This window comes from Lutra lutra, chromosome 9 (assembly GCF_902655055.1).
Source record: "Lutra lutra chromosome 9, mLutLut1.2, whole genome shotgun sequence".
Lineage (NCBI taxonomy): Eukaryota > Metazoa > Chordata > Mammalia > Carnivora > Mustelidae > Lutra > Lutra lutra.
Window position 1 is genome coordinate 30062301 of NC_062286.1, and position 21300 is coordinate 30083600.

Here is a 21300-nt window from a genome sequence, read left to right on the forward strand (position 1 = left end):
ACTCACAGAAGTTTAAAACACTTTCACAGCCCCATCCCTGCAGATTCTTGAGGGAGAAGTCACCGATCAGAGAATTCAGACTCCCCTTGAGTCCATACATGCAAGAGCACATCATTCAAGAAGAAGTGGAAGCACAGAAAGTAGGAGTGTGTGCCTGCGTGCGTGTGAGTGTGTGTTCTCCGGGCTGACAAGCCATGGTGGGAGCCAGCTGTGGACTGCAGGAGGAGAGATGGCCAGGAATCTCACAGATGAGCTGGACTGCAGTGAACTCCAAACTCATGCAAGGAGTACATTTGATTTGTTGTGGATGTTTTGAAAAGAACAGAAAACAATGATTTCAACCTTGGAAACTCTGGGGGCTCCTTTGGGTTCTAAGATAAGAGGCCAAAGGCATAAGTTGAGTGTAACTGGTGCTTTCGTGCACTTTCAAGAAAGGGGCAGGGTAACCTCTGTACAGCCTTTTGTGTTCAAAGCGCTCCTTCCATGGTCTTATCTCATGCCTTTTTCTCTTTTCCTTCCAAGGCCCCCATCTCAGATCTAAACCCTCTTTTGTCGCTGGGCCCCATCTACCTCAGTCTTCAGCAAGGAGCCTGCAGAAAGGGCTGAGAGTAAAGCATGTGAACAGCTGCTTGCCTCAGCTCCCGTCGGGGAGCAGGCTGGAGGGACCTTTTTGCAGGAAATGGAGAACAATTATGTAAGAAAAATTCATGGAAAGTAAAAAAGATGAATGCTTGCAAGTCTTAACCTGCCCGCCATTCAAAGTGCTTACGTTAAAGATTCCGAATAAAGATTCGGAAAACCTGAGCATATCCATCATCCTTTTTGAGCTAATTTAATTCTCCCCCCAACCATCGAAGGAGGAGATCTGCTACACGTAATTCAAACAAAAGGCAAGTTCCCGTGAGAACTGAAAGAGGACTTACCTTTTCGATTTCATCAGGCTTTTCACTCTGCCCATTTCCATACACTGCGGCATACAGCCTCCAGATTTCTCCATCATTCGTCACTCTTGAAGTCACTCTGCCAAGTAACTCCCGCAGCTTTCCTCTGAGGGCAGTTGCGACATCTCCACTTCGATCGGTTACCCCGTCAACCACTGCCCTGACCAGAATTTTAAGGACCTTAAAAAATGCACAGAACTGGTAAGCTAGAAACAACAAAAAACAATAACAAAAAAACAAGGGGCTACCATCGCCATTATCAAGGACAGTGATGGTGAAAAACCTTGAGAGCCACTGGAATATCACCTTTACGCTTTTTAAAAATAAACATGGAGGCGCCTGGGTGGCTCAGTAGGTTGGGCCTCTGCCTTCAGCTCAGGTCATGATCTTGGGGTCCTGAGGTTGAGGCCCGAGTCGGGCTCTCTGCTCAGCGGGGAGCCTGCTTCCCCCCACCTCTCTCTGCCTGTCTCTGTGCCTACTTGTGATCTCTGTCAAATAAATAAATAAAATCTTAAAGAAAAAAAAAATAAACAGGGAGCCATGCTGAACCACTCTCTAGAATCACATGCTGATTCACCTGGGCTCCCTTTAAGGTTCCTTGGAGGGCATGAAGCCTTCTCATTCTGAGCACTCTCTCTGAATGCTCTGACTGACACCTGTAGCTTTTAGGAATGTCAGCTCAGACTCACGGTCCTTTTTATACACAGCAATAAAAATGGACAAGAGAACATTCAATTGTGTTTTTTCTTTCTCGTTTGGAAAAGATACCTTATCTCTGCCTGTAAATTCACATTACAACCCCATATATGTAGTTCTAGTTCTGAAAATACATAATTCTTAATACAATCCCACTCATGATTTTAAATCTAAAAGTAACAGTGCAGAAGAGACTGTGTGGATACACACTACTGTCAAGTGATCACTCTTCAAACATTTCAAGGATTAACACGTTTTAAAAGGGATGGTCTATTAAAATAGTTACTGTCCAGTACAAATAAAGCCTACTAAATTAGTAAAATACTTTGCTTTCTCTGGGATCAGACAATTGGCCCAACATCCCATCCTCTCACTTTACCCATAGGAGGAGATGGGGGAGAGAACTTTAAGCTTTCTTACAATAAAAAGGGAGTGGCAGTGCAGGTGCTGGAGAAGAGAGTATATGTGGATATTTGGTGGTGTGTGAAGGGAACAGAAGGGTGAAAGCGTAAGGAGGTGGCATGTCTAGATGAACAGGGGCAGGTAGGGCGAAGGGAACTTCAGACAGGTAGATACCAAAGCCTCTAAAAAATTCACATGCAGATGTCACAAGAAGAGAGTGGGACCTTGAACAGGAATGAAAGCAATGACAAATATCTTCATACTCTCTACCTGTATGTTCAGCGGCCAGTTAAATGAGCTTACAATAAAGTTCTATAAGGAGGAACAGATAATAGAAGTCATTCCTGGCCATGACAGATATTGCCTAAAGAAATTCTGTTGGTTAAAATCAGATTACAGATAGAATCTAGGGAACACTACACTTAAAGGAAGGTAAACAGGGGTCTATGCATAAGCAAGACTAAAAAGGAGTCCATGGAAAGACGGGATAAAGTGACGTCATGGAAACCAAGGGAGGAGGAAGTACGAAGAGCACAGCTACAAAGTTTAGGGCTGGAGGACGCTACTGAATTCAGCAATTACAAAGGATTAGTGACTGTATCCAGAGTTAAAGCCAGAAGAAAGGCAGGAGACATTGCGATTTCAGACAAGAGGCTTACAAAGAGAGAGAAAAACATGAAAACTAAGACAACTATTAGCATCATAAAAGACCCCAATCATAGTAGCCCGTAACACTCATTTTGAATATTATATGTATGGGCATAGAAATTTAATAGAGAATATTCATTTAACCAAAAACTTTAATGTAAATATACTGGGAAGATAAGAGAAGTAGCACTTGGGGTGCTTGGGTAGCTCAGTCGGTTGAGCATCTGACTCCTGGTTTTGGTTCAGATCTCGATTTCAGGGTCATGGTTGAGCTCCACACTCAGCTCTCTCCCTCTCCCTCCCCCTCTACTCCTCCCTACCACCTGTGCTCTCGTGCTCTCTTAAATAAATAAACGAATGAATGAATGCATGCAGGAATGAATGAATAAAATCTATTAAAAAATATGTCCTTTAAAAACCAAAAAGAAAGAGAAGGAGCAGAGATGTTGATATGAGAGTTAGGTCCTTGATAACTCTAACAGTCAACCGGTAATACCTAAATTTGGTTAATAAAGAGTAGTAGTGTATATATTATGAGATATAGAAACATACAAATGGCAAAAGAAACACTATATACTATATACTAACTCCTTTAGAGAGCAGGATCTTTAGGACTAGAAATGGGTAGAGCAGGAAACTGTTGTATTTTGTTATAAGCCTTTGACTACTATTTAAGTTGTATATATGTATGTACTATTTTCATAAAATAAAAATTTAATTTAGGGGCGCTTGGGTGGCTCAGTGGGTTAAGCCGCTGCCTTCGGCTCAGGTCATGATCCCAGGGTCCTGGGATCGAGCCCCAAATCAGGCTCTCTGCTCACCGGGGAGCCTGCTTTCCCCTCTCTCTCTGCCTGCCTGTCTGCTACTTGTGATCTCTCTGTCAAATAAATAAATAAAATCTTTAAAACAAAACAAAAGAGACCTAAAGAAAAACAGAATCCGTCACCATGGTAGCTGCCCTCAATCCCTCCCCAGCACCTCCGCCATGAGCATCATTATGTGCCAAGCCCTGTGCGGAGCCCATGACCAACCTGATCACATTTGGTTCTCACAGGGACCCTAGCAGGCAGGCACTTCATTCTCTACACTTTACAAATAAACTCAGACAAGAAAGGCAAAATGTACTTTCTCTGGGTCCCATAGCAAGTGAGGCACAGAGAAGGTTTTGAATGCCAGTGGTATTTGACTCCTGAGCTTTCTTTGATGGAGATGATGGGAAGACAATAATGGTAGATAACACTTCCAAATATACATGTAAGAGAGACAGAGACACAGAGACAGTGACAGAGACAGAGAGACGAAGAGAGCATATGAGCATGCTTGAGAGCCAGGGCCTCTAGGAAGGCACAATCCTCCTGACAGTCCTGTGAGGAAGGTGCTCTGATTATCTGCATTCTGCAGATGCAGACACTGGAGCACAGATGAGTCAAGTAACTTGGCCAAGGTCACACAGCTGGGGAAGGCTCAGTTGGATCTGAACCCACAGTCCAGGTCCTGGGTCTTGCCTCAAGGATTCGTTGTGTTCATTTACAAGGTACAGCTCCTTATTCCTGTTATTTCTTCCCTTCTAATAATGAATTCTTTTATACCGGAAAAACCTTTCTTTTATGAAATATGTATACTAGTGACTTTGATCATTTCATTATTTCTTTGCCAAATCTTGAATAGACCAAACCAAACAGGTTTTTGTAGTTTTTCTACTTATTTATTTTTGTTACTTCCCCAAGACATCAGAGCTAATAAAAAATAGAAAGGGAAAAGAAAATTCCCAAACACAAGCACTACTAACACTGCAGTGGGTTTCTTCTAATTTTTTACTACACACACATTTTTTAATACTATGTAAACAGTCTTATCTTCCCGATTATGTCATGGAATTTTTTCATGTTTTCATATACTCTTTAAAATAGATCATTTTAATAGATTCAAAATATTCCACTGGATTGACAGACTGCAGTCTGTTTAACAATTTCCCTGCAGTCAGATAAAGACGCTGCTTCCATGTCCTGCCACTGATGTTATTACTATGATAAATGACACTTCACTGCGTATCTAGGTTAGATTTCCAGAACAGGAGCACCTGGCTGGCTCACTCGGTGGAGCATGAAATTGGTGATCGCAGGGTTGTGAGTTCAAGGCCCAACTTGTGTGTAGAGGTTACTTAAAAAAATAGAAAAATTATTAAAAAAAAAAAAAAGAAAGAAAGAAAGAAATAAAAGAAAAATTCCAGAAACAGAAGTATAGAATCAAAGGAATAAACATTTTAAGACTCTGGTGGTGATTCTGACACTTTCTAAAAGGGCTAAATCAAATTAGATCCTATCATTAGCATATGAAAATGTGTCATTTCATTGAATATTACCAGCACTGAGCAGATCATTATCTTTTAAATCTTTGACATTTTGTTCTACTAAGGCATTTGCAGCTATTTTTTTGTATTTTATTTCTTTCATTAGTTAGTGCACTTAAATCTCCCTCTAAACGTTTGCTGAGTAAACGTATTTCCTTTTAAAGCTATTTAAATGTTTTCTTAATCTGTATGGAACTCACTTGTTTCCAGTGTGAAAGCGGCTTTACTGTTAATCTTCATTACGGAAACAATACAGCCCACGAGCTGATGCACTAATCCACTGCCGGCTCCTCTTTCTGAACCCAACACTGTACACAGCTTGAGAAAGGAGAGAGCGGATGAACCTGAGGCAGAAGCAGCAAACACGGGAGAAGCCATGGAGGAGAAGGCAGCGGAGGGTGGAAGACTGCCAGGTGCCCATGTCCACAGGTGGGTGCTCTACACGCCGCGTGCCATCAGCACGGAGACACTGCCACACCGCAGCGCCAGCCCAGGGCAAGCCGGGGACCTGCGGGCACAGCTGGGCAGAGCCCCGGCCGCCTAGCAGGCCCTCCACCTGCGGAGGTGGTTAGAGGGCTACCCAGCAACACAGGCACGGGAAGAAAGCAGCGCCTGGCAGAGAACTGGGAGGTTTCCTCAGGAGCCAGACCACCTGCGGGTGGTGGGAGGTGGCTGTCGTGAAGGCACCAGGGGTGAGGTTCCACTAAGGTCCAGACTCACGTGGAAGGGCACCACTTAGGCGCTCCCACCAGCACGTATTACCAGTGGAAACCCAAAATCCCCCCGGGGATCATGAGCCAACGGAGAAAAAAAGAAGACATCTGAAAAGTGCAGCCATAACGAAATAAAATGAATGGTCTACATGAGAAAGATTTAAATGGTCGTGTGGAGGAAAACTTGTTACCTTGTCTCCCTAATACATACTCTCGGGAAGAGAAGAAGGAAACCCAAGGTGACGGTGAGACCTCAGGGGTAGCAGCACATACGGGGAAGGAAACAGAGGTTGGGCTGAGCCTGGAGGGGCTGTCACCAAAAGGGGCTCGTCTTACTGGGTGTCACCAATGAGACGAGGAAGCCACAGCTGGTAAGGTAAGAAGCTCGAAATTCTGGAAGACAAGTGAAAGAAACATTTTGTGGAGGAAGGGAGATCTGTGGGGTTCGACATCGCCAATAGGCTGAAGAACTTGAGGACTAACGAGTGTCCCCTGGAAGTGGCAGTAGGGACCTTGCCAACAGTGCAGTTCAGCAGATGGGGAGAGAAAGCCTCATCGGCTTGGGCTCCAAGAGGCCGGGAGGAGGGCAAGTGGAGCCCATGGAAGGTGCTTCTCCTCCAGAGCTAAAATGCCGCAGAGAAATGGGGTGGCGGCTGGGGGATGTGGCTGTGCACAAGTTACTCCTGCGCACTCGGAAGGCACTGAGGACGTTCACAGACCAGAGCAACAGATAAATGCACTCGGTAGTATTGTCCCACTTGTCATGTAGCTCAAGTTCTAGAGGCTTTCTCTAGAAAAACCACAGTGATTATAAGTGATTATAACCAACTAGGCTTTTTAACTGAAAACTAATCCTAACGGTCTACTCCAAAGATGATTCTTCAGTCTGTGTTTACTTTCCTGAGGTTCTGGACACCCACGTGGCTAATCTAATGAGAGTTCAGAACCCTCTTTCCAGAATGTGCATATCCACATACACAAGTCTTTTTCACAGTGTTGCTGATCATCACATCACAATCTCCTAAAGCCTAACAGTGGATCCTTCTTAGAAATTCTACTTTGCAAGACAGAGAAAGAAAAACCAAGACTCTTTAACTACAGAGAGCAAGCTGATGGTCACCAGAGGGCGGTGGCAGAGGGAGATGGGTGAAACAGGTGATGGGAATGAAGGAGGGCACTTGTGACGAGCGCCGGATACTGGACGGAACTGCTGAGTCACTGTATTGTACACCTGAAACTAATGTAACACTGTATGTTAAACATACTGGACTTGAACAAAAAAGAGAAATCCTAGTTTGTCCCCCATGGCAGGGGATTCTGGGCTTCTCTCTCAAAATTGCACATGACTGAGTTCTATCTGAAAAGCTTTAATTTTCTATCCACTCCCTCCTCCCTATTCTTACTATCTCCTTCGTCACTTCCACATGTTTAAACATCTGATGTTGTTGGCTAAAGGCAAGGCATGATGAGTGGCAACATCTCTGGCCTTGGTGTGGCTCTGTGCATGTCACCTCTGCCACCACAACCGCCCCAGTGAGGTGAAGCTGGGTGTCAGGTGCACCCCCGGCGTCTACCAAGCCCGCTATTCTCACAGGCACTGCCTTCTCCCTGAAAAGGGAGCACAACAGTTGTGGCGGGTCAGCTGTGGTGAATTTGCTTCCTCCCCAATTTCATGTCTAAACAGAACTTGACAATGTGATCTTCTTTCAAACAGATATAATTTGTGGATAAAATTAGTTAAGATGAGGTTATACCAGGGTTAGGGGTTGGGGTTGTCAGGGTTAAAAAACAAACAAACAGAGGTTATACCAGATTTGGGTGTGTCCTAAGTTCAGTGACTACCATCCTTCTAAGAAGAGGAGAGGACGGAGAAGGTAGTGCGGAAGCAGGGGAAGAGGAAGAGACAGGAGCAACGCCACCACAATCCAAGGAATGCCAGGAGCCACCAGCACCCAGAGGAAGGAGGGGAAGACTATTTCCCACAGCCTTCAGAGAGAGCACAGCCTTTATTTCAGGCCTTCTCAGCTCCAGAGTTGAATGGTGAGAATACACTTCTGTTGTCTGGAGACACCATGCTTGTGGTAACTTGTTAGAGCAGCTGCAGGAGACTAATCTGGGAGTGTTGAGTAGAAAGACCCAGACAACACCGGAATCGCTGAAACAGTCTCTCCCCAGGGCACTTCCCCAGCTTCTCCTAATCATCTTCCAGGTTTAGTTCAAGAAGCACCAAATGAACAGCTGTCACCTCACAGCCTGTCCCTTCTAGGGATGGTGACCTCTGGCACCCCACTCCAACGGCATCCTTTCCCCACGTGTAGAAGTTTCAAATATCAAATCTCTCAAACTTTTCTTTCCTGGGGTATGGCTTTTGTGTCACGATTAAAACTGGTTTCTCCAACCCCAAGCTTATAAAAAGTATTTGCCATACTTTCTTTTCTTTCAGTGCTTTTATGGTTTTAACTTTTTTGGTGATGATGATGAAGATGAAAGCGGCCGCCCTCAGAACACCTGTATGTGCCAAGCACTGTTCCAAGCCCTTTCCACAGATCAACTCCTTTACTCCTCACAACAGTCCTCGAGAGGCAGGCACTATTTTCATCCCCATCTTACAAAAGTGAGGCATAAAGCGATTAAGTTCCCCCAGGCCGTAGGGCTGCAGGCCGGCGGAGGTGGGTTGCAAGCCCGGATTGTCTACCCCCAGAATCTCCGCTCGTATCTACAATGTCATCCTCATTCTCAGGCCCTCCAATTTCAGTATCTGATGCAACTGAATTTACTTTAGTGTAACCAGTGAGGCAGAGCTTTAGTTTTTTATTCCAGATGCTTGGCCAACCATCCCCATACATATTGAATATTCTATTTTTATCCCACAGACTTAAAATGTCATCTTTATCATGGACCATATTCTCATAACTTACTTGAGTCTGTTTCTGAATCCACTGTTCTGTCACATTTCATTCCTGTAGCAGATAATAGCTCTTTATATAATAAGAGTATTATTAGCTTTTAATCTTTCTTATTTGTTACAAATATTCCGTCACATACTTTTTAAATGTGGTCATAAAAATTCTTTCAAGTTTTCTTTTATTGCTTTAAAGTTCAGAAAATTTGGGAAGTATCCATTTCTATTCCTGATTTTTTTTATGAGATGAATAAAGAGTTTGCATAGAGTTAGTCCATTTGGAATTCATTTGATGTATCATAAAATAATCTAAGTGTATTTTTTAAGCCTGGAGGCTTAGAGGGATTTCATTCTCATCGCTATAAACAGCCCTAAAGCTCCTCACATCGTCCCCAAACCAACGCCAGGCCCCGGATGCCCCGCAATGACCTCTTAATCCCTCACTCACATCTCTCATTCATTTAGGTGAGCCAGAACTTTATTCTCTATCCTGAGCCTCTCTCTCCCCTCTGTCCCAGACTGTGCCTAAGGGAGGCAGCAGCAGAGAATGACTGTGGGGAGCCACCTCCAGACCCTGAGGAGAGTTCATGTTTCCTCACATGGACGAACAGTGATTCCAACGTACACGCTGAGAAATCCCCACAAAGAGAAAGCCCGAACCATCCCCTTCCCCAATGTTAACCTTGGAATCCTTGGCCAAGTCTCACCAAAATCTTGGCCAAAAGCACAAGGTGTTGGCCCTTTGCATTCTGCAGGTCTCCAAAGCCGGAAGGAACGGAATTGCCTGAAGGCCGGTCACAGAAACTTCCAGGAGGGCTCCAGGCCAGGAGTGAAGCCATTTTCCGCCTCCCGGCTTGGCTACCTCCCTGCTCCACTTGGAGCGCTTCACAGGATTTGCTCTGTTTCCTGGCCTGATAACCCCGACCCTTGGCTTCCCCAAACCTTGGTTATCACAGTGAGGTAGGCAATTTAATATTTGCTTTTTCACGTCTTCAGGGAAAAAAAAGAAATGTCTTCGACTGTGGGAAAGGCATGCCCAGGCTTTTAGGTTAAAAAGACCAGACTTTGGGCTTCAAGTCCTGGCTTTACGACCACTTGCTCGCTCTGAAACATGAGACTTACTAGTTCACCTTGCTAAGCTGCAGATACCTCAGCAAAAGAAATGGAAATAATACTGACTTTACGAATATAATTTGTGTAAGATCTATCCACGCCATCCCCTCTTTTCTTTCAGGCTAGCCGCCACTCGCTGCAGGACTGCAGTCTGGTTGGCAGGTTGCCCCAGTGCCCATCAACACCATCTCCCCGCTTCCCAAAGAAAACACCAAAGAGAAATCCACACAAAGAACAACATCAATATAAAAGAACACTCTGTATATGATTCTCCGTATATGACATTTAAGAAAAACCAAATGATAACGATGTTGCTGAAATCAGAAAGCAGTAGCCTGGCCTGGGGGGTAAAGAGTGGTGGTACAATGGACTGGAAAGGGGCCAAAGAGGACTTTCTGTGGTGATGAAAATGTACTTTATCTGTTTTGGGTATTGGCTAAATAAGAATACAGAATGATCCAAACACATCAAGTAACACTTTAGATCTATACATTTTAATACATGTAAATTATGCCCCAATTTTTTAGCAACTGAGCCACCCAGGTACCCCCCAAGCCCCAATTTTTAAAAACTTTGTCATATATAGTTCACATACTCACTTATATAATGTAGAAATGTTTTTGTTTTTTTTTTTAACATAAACCTTCCCATAGACTTTAAGACATGATACAAAGGAGAAAAACAGGCATACCTAGATGTGATTCCTGTCTTTGGTTCCTACTATGACCATATAATTTGACATGGCTGGTCAAATTATATAACCTCCTTATGTGTCACATTCATCCACTGTAAAATGAGAAATATTTAGTATCCACCTGAAAATACTGAATGCCCTATAAAAGATAACCCATGGTAAGTGCCAGAAACATAATAAGCACTTAATATATGTTAATCCCCTTCCCTTCCTCTTCCATTTATAAATAGCAAATGGGGTGTAATACTGCAATACTTAAATTCTTTCCCTGAAATGATCGCCCCAGTCATCAAAGAAGGGGGGGGGGACAGGGAGGAGAAAAAGAAAAAATAAAAAAAATTAATAAATCAACATTAGAATTTATCCTGAGGAAAAAAGCATGGCTATACACAGGGATTTATCTGTAAGGATACTCATGGCATTATTCACAATAGTAAGTACCTGGAAAACTGAACAGAGACTAATTATGAAGGAATATGAAATTTTATTTTATTGTAACTAAAATATATATAGCTTAGACATAAACATAAATATGTATTATGACAAAAAGCATTCCTAAGTTTTACTAGGCTATGCATTAATCAAAATTAGGACACAGAGAAAGGAGAAAGTGATATAGTACTCCTTTTATTACAAATACTGAAAAATACAGAATAATTTGTAGCTAGCTTCCTACATGTGTATTAAAAGGATTATAAATTTGCACATGTACACACACATAACAGAAACTATTAAAATGACAATAACCACATTTATAAAGAACTATACATAAATAAATTTTTTAAGCAAACTAAAATAGAATGAAGTCTGGTAGTGTCAAAAATAAGAATATGAGATTTTTGAAAAACACCCTTTGCTAAACTTGAAGCGTCAAATGAAGTAAAATTTTTTTAGCCAAGATAAAAATATTCCAGACAACCTATCAATTGTCTTAGTCCATACTGACTAATTGCAATAAAGCATGATGACAGACAGAAATATTCCATGAAGCTAAATACGACCAAGTCCATCAATAGCCTTTAAGTCTGTCCTTCCATGATAATGACATCACTACAGAGCAATTCTCCCCACACCTGCCAGACACTAAACACTGCCATCAGCATTCTAAGACACTTGTAAGGAAAGCCATTAACAGGTCCTGCCACATTATCTCACTGTGACTATTTCTCCATTACAGGGTGCTCCAGATGATAATTTGGCCTGAGCAAGTTGCTGGTTATCTGGATGTTATGTTCTCAGTAATATTTCTCCAAATCCAAATGTAAACATTAAGCTAAGAGCCTTAAGTCATCTTCAAAAGTGCCATTCAAAGACTCTGTTTACAAGCAATATTTCTCATAACAGAAACAGTTGCTGGGAACCCTGTGTGTTGAAGTGGGGGTACAAGAAGGAAGTCTCGAGAACTCCAAAGCTGCCCTTGTTTCTAAAACCACTTAAGTCTTATAGAAACTAATTTCAAACTCACTGAAATATTCGTGTGCAGATGAAATAGTGCTGTACAAATGGAGGAATGTTTCATATTCTGAATTTGGGGAACAAAGGAAGAGTGAGAGGAAAACTAGATTAAAAAATACTAGCTGGCTAGAAATTGTTTAAAATTATTTTCCTTCCAGTGTAGTTAATGCACAGTGTTACCCAGTCTCAGGTGCACATTATAGGGGTTCAACAGCTCCACATATTACAGTGCTCATCACGGTAATTCACTCTTAATCCCCTTCCTCTATTTTACCCGTCACTTGACACTTCCCCTCTGGTGACCATCAGTTTGTTCTCTGTAGTTAAGAGTCTGTTTTTTCAACAGGTAGAAAAGGCAAAGAACACAACTGTCTTTAGGGAATATCAGGAGATTCCCCAGGGCTGTGTTCTATGACAAGTCATCAATTTCATCTTCCACTTAGTGATGCTGTCTTCGGTGTTCTCCATTCTCCTAGTCAGTCCATCTATACATTTTTATTTTAAAAATCAAAATGCTGAATTCTAAGACCTTTCACTGATAATTTTAAAAAGACATGTTATGCACTCATTTCTGAGTATATAAATTTTACTTATTAATAAATTCTTGTTCTGGTTGATCGTTAAAAAAAAAAGTCTGTTTTTTAGTTTGTCTCCTTTTTTCCCTTTGTTCATTTTTTTTCCTTTGTTCATTTTTTTTGCTTCCTAAATTCCACATACGAGTGAAATGATATGGTATTTGTCTTTCTCTGTCTTATTGCACTCAGCATTACACTTTCTAGAATCCATCCATGTTTTTGCAAATGGCAAGAGTTCATTCTTTTTTATGACTGCATAGTATTCCTGTGTGTGTGTGTGTGTGTGTGTGTGTGTGTGTGTGTGTGTATACACACACACAAATACCACATCTTCTTTATCCACTCATCTATCGAAGAGCACTTGGGTTGCTTCCCTAATTTGGCTATTGAAAATACTGTTACAATAAACATTGTTGTATCTATCCCTTCGAATCAGTGTTTTTGTATTCTTAGGATAAATACCCAGTAGTGCAAATACTGAATCACAGGGTAGCAATATTTTTAACTTTTCGAGGAATCTCCATACTGCTTCTCAGAGTAGCTGCACCAGTTTGCATTCCTACCAACGGTGCACGAGGCTTCCTCTTTCTCAGAATCCTGGCCAACACTTGTTGCTTAGGTGGCCATAAATTTAAACTAAATCCTAGTAATTTTCTTTAGAAAACCAAATATTGTCACTTTAGTTCAGGATTAGAATTTTAAATGGAAATCAGAACGTGATTTTTTTCCATGGGTAAAAATTCCTCATGATTAGTTTTGCTGGAAGGAGTGAAAAGCTCCATGAACACCAAAATATGTTTGAAAAATCTAAGATAAAAGTTCAATCAAAATATCTCAATTTGTGTTACAAGAAGTTTGTGGGGGGTAGAGTGGGGTTTCTCTTAAGACTTTTTTTTTCTCCTTTTCTGAAAAATGCTCAAAATGCATCTCTATGCATTCGGAACTAAGGTTGGATAAATGGAAAGAAAAAAAGTAATCTTTTTTTATAGAATCATTCTTTACATTAAATAAGCTTTGCTTCCTCTTTAGGTCTTCATTAAAAACTTAAGAAAAAACATTTTTACTTCAAAATGAATTGTATTGACTGAGAATTGCCCAGAATTCCACAGAATACACTATTGTGTGAGTCTCTTCATTATTTTTCAGGCAAGCCTCCTGAAGGATTTCTTTTTTTTTTTTTTTTTTAATTTTATTTATTTGACAGAGAGAGAGAGATCACAAGTAGGCAGAGAGGCAGGCAGAGAGAGGAGGAAGCAGGCTCCCTGCCGAGCAGAGAGCCCGATGCGGGGCTCGATCCCTGAGATCATGACCCGAGCCGAAGGCAGAGGCTTAATCCACTGAGCCACCCAGGCGCCCCTCCTGAAGGATTTCTAACCATGTGTTCTTACAATTCCAATGAATTAGTTTCAGTATACAACATGCAAAATCAGCAACTGAAAGTTTCATCTTCAGAATCAAACACAGGTTATTTTTGCCAGAGTTTTCTCCTTGGTATCTGTCACTGTGACTACCAATATATTATTCTAAATATCACTTCCCTCCCCATACAGTTACAGATACTCAAATACACCAGTATTATTTAAGACATGTGTAAGAATTCATTTCCATCCTGAGAGAGGAGATTCCTAAGCTGGGAATGGTGGGAGAAGAGTAGAGACAGAAGAAAAACTTAAGATTCTCAATACATTTCCAGCTAACTTAATTACAAGAGACTGGAATGATCAAGGCTAAACCTATTTTACTCTAAACCATCTTCAGTAAAGCAAATGTTTCATTTTGTCTCGCCTTTCTTTTGGAATAGAGTCCTCTCGGGTCCAACATAGCTAGATGACATGGTATATTTGATACATGGAAGGCAACTGAAATCAGCAATATCTTGATGACTTTATAATTCTTTATGATGTGGAAATAACAGCTTCCAGACAATCTTTGAACAGTTATTTTGATAGCATTAGCTTCCTTAAAACAAAGCAGGAAGATACATACATATGTTCCAGAGTCCAACATAGTTTATAAATGTCCAAATCTATCCCACAAAGCCAAGATGAGAAATTAGTTAATACACATCAAGTGCTTACAATAGTGTCTGGCACACAGCCAGCCCTCAATACATGGTAGTTATTACAACTCCACCACGCCCCACCTTGACCTGCTTTATGTGCCTTGAAAAGCACAGGAGAATAAGTGAGAGAGAAAACAGAAAAGACCCCCCCCCCCACTTTGATGCTCATGTACCATAACCACCCAAGTCCATCTCTCACAGAAGAGGGGACTGAACCTCTTCTGTTGGGTTCCTTATATAAAACCAACTCCAAGAGTGCCAAGCATAGAAGGATGACCAGTATAATCCAAAAAGCCAATCTGGTAAGTCAATTATTACTAATCCTCAGCAGATCTGAAGGATTGCTGTTGAGTTAAAATATGGATTCAGAGGGGGAATTCCACCGGCAACAGAAAGAAAACCAGATCAGTTAGAGACCAGGGACACATGAGAGAAGATTAATGGGATGAGATTGACCAAGGAGTCAGTGTTCAGACACCTCAGGCAGACACGACATCCCTAGGATCAATACTGGCAGGGTGACAACTTGGGAGAATCAACCCTTCCAGGACTTCACACCCCCTTCTGATGTGTGTGTGGTTTATTCAGCTGAGCCTACAGGACTCCTTTAGGGTCCCTTCCTGCTCTGACGGTTTGTAATTCTAAAGAGTGCTGGGATTGAGCCAGTGGTGGTGTCTAAATGAGGAGTGCCAGATTTGAATGTTTTGTGCACAACTGTAAAATGTGAAAGAAAAGGAACCCAGAATTTATTTCAAGTATAAAATGGAATAAACTCCCAATGTAAACTATTTACATTCTCTCTGAGACTTTAGAAACAGGCTTCAGAATGCTTTCTAGTAAAGAAGGATCTTTTTAAAAATTACAGTTGAAGTAAATAGGAGATGAGCACTTTGGAATCTCTGCCCCATCCTCGGTGGTTTGGTAGCATACCAAGATCTGTTTAGAGCCTCATCTGTACCCTTTGTCCACAGGCTAAGTGTAGAAGAAAAAGAACTGCCTCCACCGAGAATTTCAGCTCTGTTTACAGGACTGGCAGGAAACCACGCAAATAGATCTGGCAGGGCTCCTAGCTTCTCTCGGATGTAAAATTCAGCTCTGCCTCCATTCATGTTTTAATTGATCTTTATGCTATAGAATTCAAGAAGGTCAATATACAATATTTAGAAAGGACAGAAGGGTAAAAGAAAAAGAGAGCTGATTCAAAGGGGTCAACATATGTCCTGGAAGTAGGTACATCTTTCTACTCGAAGCCAAAGATCTTTCAAGTGAATGGCCCAGAAGCTGAGCCTTGAAGTAACATGGCCAGTCATATGGCTGAGCTTGCAAGAATGTGCATCCAGGTCGAGGGCTGGGGCCATAGGACAGGGCCCAAATAAGGTAAATTTTGGAACAGCTGGGGTACAGACAATACTATGTAGAAACAGTAAGGTGTTGTCATATGTCAGATGTTATTTTTGTTTTTTCATAATTTCAACTTCATCATTTTATTTTTTTAAAAGATTTTTATTTATTTATCTGATAGAGAGAGAGACAGCAAGAGAGGGAACACAAGCAGGAGGAGTGGGAGAGGGATAAGCAGGCTTCTTGCTGAGCAGGGAGCCCAATGTGGGGCTCAATCCCAGGACCCTGGGATCATGACCTGAGCCGAAGGCAGACATTTAACGACTGAGTTACCCAGGTGCCCCTCAACGTCATCATTTTAAATAGCATGTGCTGATTAATGCAAATAAAGTGTTGTATTTTTAAGCCCCCTGACTTTGTAACCCTGAGGCGTCTACACAGCCTTGTCTGTGTACAACTACAAGATGACAAACACAATGGCTTCAAGTCTCCCGTGTTTTCTGAAAGGATCTAATATTTTTTGTACAGTGTTAGACTTAACCATTCTGACTTCATCTCACCAAGAGGACCATTTCACTAAACACTGCAAAGAAAACGTTAGTCTTCATTTCCGTATTGTTCAAAACATCTGAAAGTGTGTAATAAATGCTTGTTCAATGAGTGAATAAACGAGTATGGGACTTACTCCAGCTATTCCATTGAGATAACCAAAGCAATAAATCACAACAAACATCATTCTATTTCATTTCTGCAAGCTGACTGTATGTACATAAACCACATATCAAATATTCTTAATTGAGTCACAATAACATTCAGTCTATGACGGCACAGACATACTTGACATTGGAATGTCAGAATATGTAATGAAGAATATTCAACTAGAGGAAAAAAACGCTCATTTTATATATCACATGTGTTTAACAAAATTTTCCTATGTATAGTCAAGGAAACAATTTGTATCACTCAGATGAATCTGGTCACCGATTCTGACGGGACACACAAGCATGCAGGGTTGGGGGGTTCCCCACACTACCAACTCAATTCTGACACTATTTCCCCAGAGAGAGCATCAGATCCCACAGATGGAGGTCTCAGTCCTGTAAGACTGCCAATCCCTCCTCCTCCCCACTCCATATGCCAGCCCCAAGTCCAGGTTGTCCCTTATACTTTAGAGACTGGAGGTTCCAAACCCCAACCTTTGGATTTGATTAATTTGCTAGAGCAGTAAGTTCACAGAACTCTAAGAAACATTTGACTTACTAGATTACCGGTTTATTATGAAAAGATGTAACTCAGGTGCAGCCAGATGGTAGAAGTGCATAAGGCAAAGTATATGGGTAAGGGCATGATGCTTGCATGCTCTCTCGGGGTGCACCATTCTCCTGGCACCTCCATGTGTTCCCCAACCCAGAAGCTCTTCGAACCCTATCCTGTTGGGTTTTTTTTGAAGCTCAGTTACACAGACATGACTGATTAAGTCACTGCCATTGGTGACAGAGTTCAATTTCCACACCCACTCCCTTCCCAGGAGGTCATGGGGGGAGAGGAGTGGAGGTTATGGGAATGAGAGTTCCAACCCTCTAATCACATGGTTGATACCCTGGCAACCATTCCCATCCTTAGTGCTTTCCAAAAGTCACCTCATTAACACAACTCAAGAAACCTTTACGGCTGTCTTTGCTTAGGAAATTCCAAAGGTTTTTGGAGCCCTGTGCCAGAAACCACAATCAAAACCAAATACATATTTAGTCAATATCACAATCATATAATTAAGCACTAACATCAATCACAAGTTGAAAAAACAAAATATGAATATTTTACCTGAACGTCTTTGTATTTGTCTCGTAAGTCCAAGAGCCGGTGATAAGCTTTAATGGCTTCTGAAAATTCCCCAACATCAGTGCTAGTGAGAATGTAGTTTTCCCAGATCTGCCAGTGTTCATAGTTGCACTTGAGAGCTTCTTGCAAAGTTCTAAAAGCTTTTTCTCTGTTGAAGGTCAGATTTTAAAGAGAATGATAATGAATAATCATAGCTAAAGAAACCATAGCTTCAGGCATAAAATGCTAATGTGAACTTCCTGTCAGTCCTTAGTCACTCATGTTAATAAACAGAATTTGAGACCCAAACAACCCCAAACCACCTCAAATTTCCCTACAAAGTTTTTTAAAAATTTTAAAGGAGCTCATACGGCACCAATGAATCACTGCCTCTGAAGCTAATAATACACTATATGTTAATTGAATTTAAATTAAAAATAAATAAATAAAATATAAATTTTAAAGGAGCAAGAAATTGCAAAACATAAACAGGTAGAAATGAAACAAGGACAGGGAGATGTAAATAAAAACCAGTTGGAAATTTTGGAATTGAAAGAGACATTTGAAACAAACAAACAAACAAAACCTCAACAGGGGACAGAACACTAGACTGCACACAAGGAGAAAACTGATGAACTAGAAAGCAATAGTGAGAAATCCACAAGGAATGAAGATTAAAAAATAAAAGAGGGGCGCCTGGGTGGCTCAGTGGGTTAAAGCCTCTGTCTTCAGCTCAGGTCATGATCCCAGCGTCCTGGGATCGAGCCCCACGTCAGGCTCTCTGCTCGGTGGGGAGCCTGCTTCTTCCTCTCTCTGCCTGTCTCTCTGCTTACTTGTCACCTCTGTCTGTCAAATAAATAAATAAAATCTTTTAAAAAAATAAAATAAAAGAGCAATAAGGAGAGGAAAGTATGAGAGGTAAGGCTCAAACATACATTTGATAGACATTGCCATCATAAACAGATACAGAAAATGTCAGGACAAGGTATTTGAAAAGATAGAGCTGAGCATTTCCCACAACTGAACAAAGATGGAAATTCTATGATCAAAAGTATATTTTTGTACCAAATTTTATAAATAAAGACAAACAACACCTAGGTATATTGTATGAAATTGCAAAACATAAAGATAATCCTAAAACCTACAAAAGAATGACAATGAGAATGGCAGATATTTCATTAGCAACAAAAGATGTAGAAAACAACAGACTAGTACATGTAAAGCACTGCATGAAAATAATTGTCAAGCCTAAAATTTTATAACCAGCTAAACTTACTACTCAAGAGTAAATGAGAAGTCAAACACTTTCAGATGTACAAGGACTAAGTTTATCATCTACTCCCCCTAACTTAAAAGAACTACTGAAGGACCCTCTCTTGCAAAAATAAAAGGGAATTCAGACAGAAAGAAAGGGATACAATAAATGATCAATAGTGAGAACAGAAACTGATGAAATATGTCATTATATTTAACAAATTATTGAGAACAAAAATTACTAGTTGTTTGTGGAAAAAAAATATAACTGACCATAGTCTCCAAAATTAAATAAGAAATCAACAGTAAATAGCTAAAGTATATATATGCCTGGAAACTTAAAGATGCACTCCTAAAAAAAAAAAATTAAGAAAGAAAAGAAAAGGAAACCACAGTGAGGAAACAAAGAGACTCATATTAGAAAATAAAAAATATTTAGAATTTTTTTTTTTTTTAAAGATTTTATTTATTTGTCAGAGAGAGAGGGAGAGAGAGCGAGCACAGGCAGACAGAATGGCAGGCAGAGGCAGAGGGAGAAGCAGGCTCCCTGCTGAGCAAGGAGCCCGATGCGGGACTCGATCCCAGGACGCTGGGATCATGACCTGAGCCGAAGGCAGCTGCTTAACCAACTGAGCCACCCAGGCGTCCCAAAATATTTAGAATTTTGAAAATACTATATATCACCAACTGCAGGGCATAACTAAAGCAGTATTTTTAGAGGTAAATTTGTGATCTTAAGTGCATTTATTACAAATAATGACAATAAATTAGTAAAAACATTCAACTTAACATTATAGAAAAAACCAAACTTAGGAAAGAATAAAATAATAAATTAAATATAATGAAAGAATAGAAATGATTAACAAAACCAAAAGCTGGCTTTTAAGAAAAAAATGAGACAAATGTGTTAACTAAATTCCATTTAGAATAAAAGAAAATGGCACAAATAACATTGGTAATTTTTTGAAAAAAAATAAGTGAATGCTATGAACAAATTATACAAATGAGCTAAAGAAACAGAAAGCCAAATAAATCAATTAAAATTAAAACAAAGGTAGGCAATTTTACAGAAAAGGCATACCAAACCATCAAGGAATTCTTATACAAGCCACTTCAGAAAAGAGAAAAAGACTATTAAAACTTAATACCAACAAGGGAATCAACAGAACTTCATGACACCTTTTCTAAAAGTTTAACATCTCAGCAAACAAAAAGATACTTAATGCTTTACTCCCCTGTCCGGACAAGATTATAATTCCTTTATGGAACATGAATATTTCACTGGATAATTACAGTAACCTTCTTCAAATGTATGCTGTCAATCTCCTTTTCCAAAGCCATTTTGAGTTTGTTAATTTAGGACTACCAGGTCCACCTCCATTTCCTTGCTGAGTCCCACTGTGTTTCAACGAGGCATCTCCCCATCAATGACTTTAAGGCAAATTTTGGAGGGGATAATGGAGATTGTTCTGGCCATCCCAGGCCATTGCTCTGAGAATCACTCCATGAAGCATTTAATCAATTTCTAATATACCTATGGTACCAATCACAATAACGTCCTTACGGTCAAGTCCTTTTTGTCTTCTCATTAGCAGCCAAATCACTGCAGTTTAATTTTTTTATTCTCTACATTAAATAATTTACCTAAAGTGGTTATGGAACTTACTGATTCATTTATCCCTTGGCCCACCATCTTTCAGAGTTAAAAATGAAGGTACCCTTGCTGTAATCCTTCTTCAAATTTAGCCTTAAATTGTTCGGGGGGAGAGAGAGAGAGAGTGTGTGTGTGTGTGTGTGTGGTGTATCTTTTTCCCTTTCTTGGTTCCGCTCCCTACTCCCATCTCCCATGTAACAACTGCCCTCAGCAGTCGTAGACCGAGGCTGCAGTTCTCCCATCTGCATGGGGGTGGGTGAGGCTGGCCTGTTGGAACAGAACTTGACAGGCACCAGTCCAGGCAGGAGGACTATCCTTTGTCCTACAAGTCCTCTCATTCATTGACCACAATCTCCTGGCCTTGAAGTTTTTGCTATGAATTCCTTTTTCCTAAGTGTGGCTTCTTCGTAAGGATCTTCAGTTCAGGATTCACTTATCGAGCCCACAATGGTCATGACACTGTGCTATAAAAGTTAAAGATGGAAGATTTTCCCAAAGGACTGGCAGGGATACGATGCCTGGGGAACCAGATGAAATAGCAAAAAGAGCGTGTTAGTGAAGAACCCTGGGAGAGCAAAGGGACAAACAAGATGGTTAAAGGGTCCCTCTTAGGCATGGACAGGATTCTTTTGAGAGAAGCGGTCATAATTTACCCCTGATGTAACAATCTCATGAGTCAAAA

The 21300-nt window shown here is 40.8% G+C and overlaps 1 protein-coding gene across 1 annotated transcript in view; it reads right to left on the reverse strand.

Annotated features, from left to right (window-relative positions):
* Window positions 1-21300, reverse strand: part of TTC27 (tetratricopeptide repeat domain 27) — a 175459-nt gene that overhangs the window by 8923 nt on the left and 145236 nt on the right. Inside the window, exons 16-17 of the mRNA XM_047746251.1 lie at window positions 17714-17879; window positions 924-1121 (exon numbers count right to left, since the gene is read on the reverse strand). Coding sequence (XP_047602207.1) covers window positions 924-1121; window positions 17714-17879 — 364 coding nt within the window. The remainder of the gene's footprint in view (window positions 1-923; window positions 1122-17713; window positions 17880-21300) is intronic.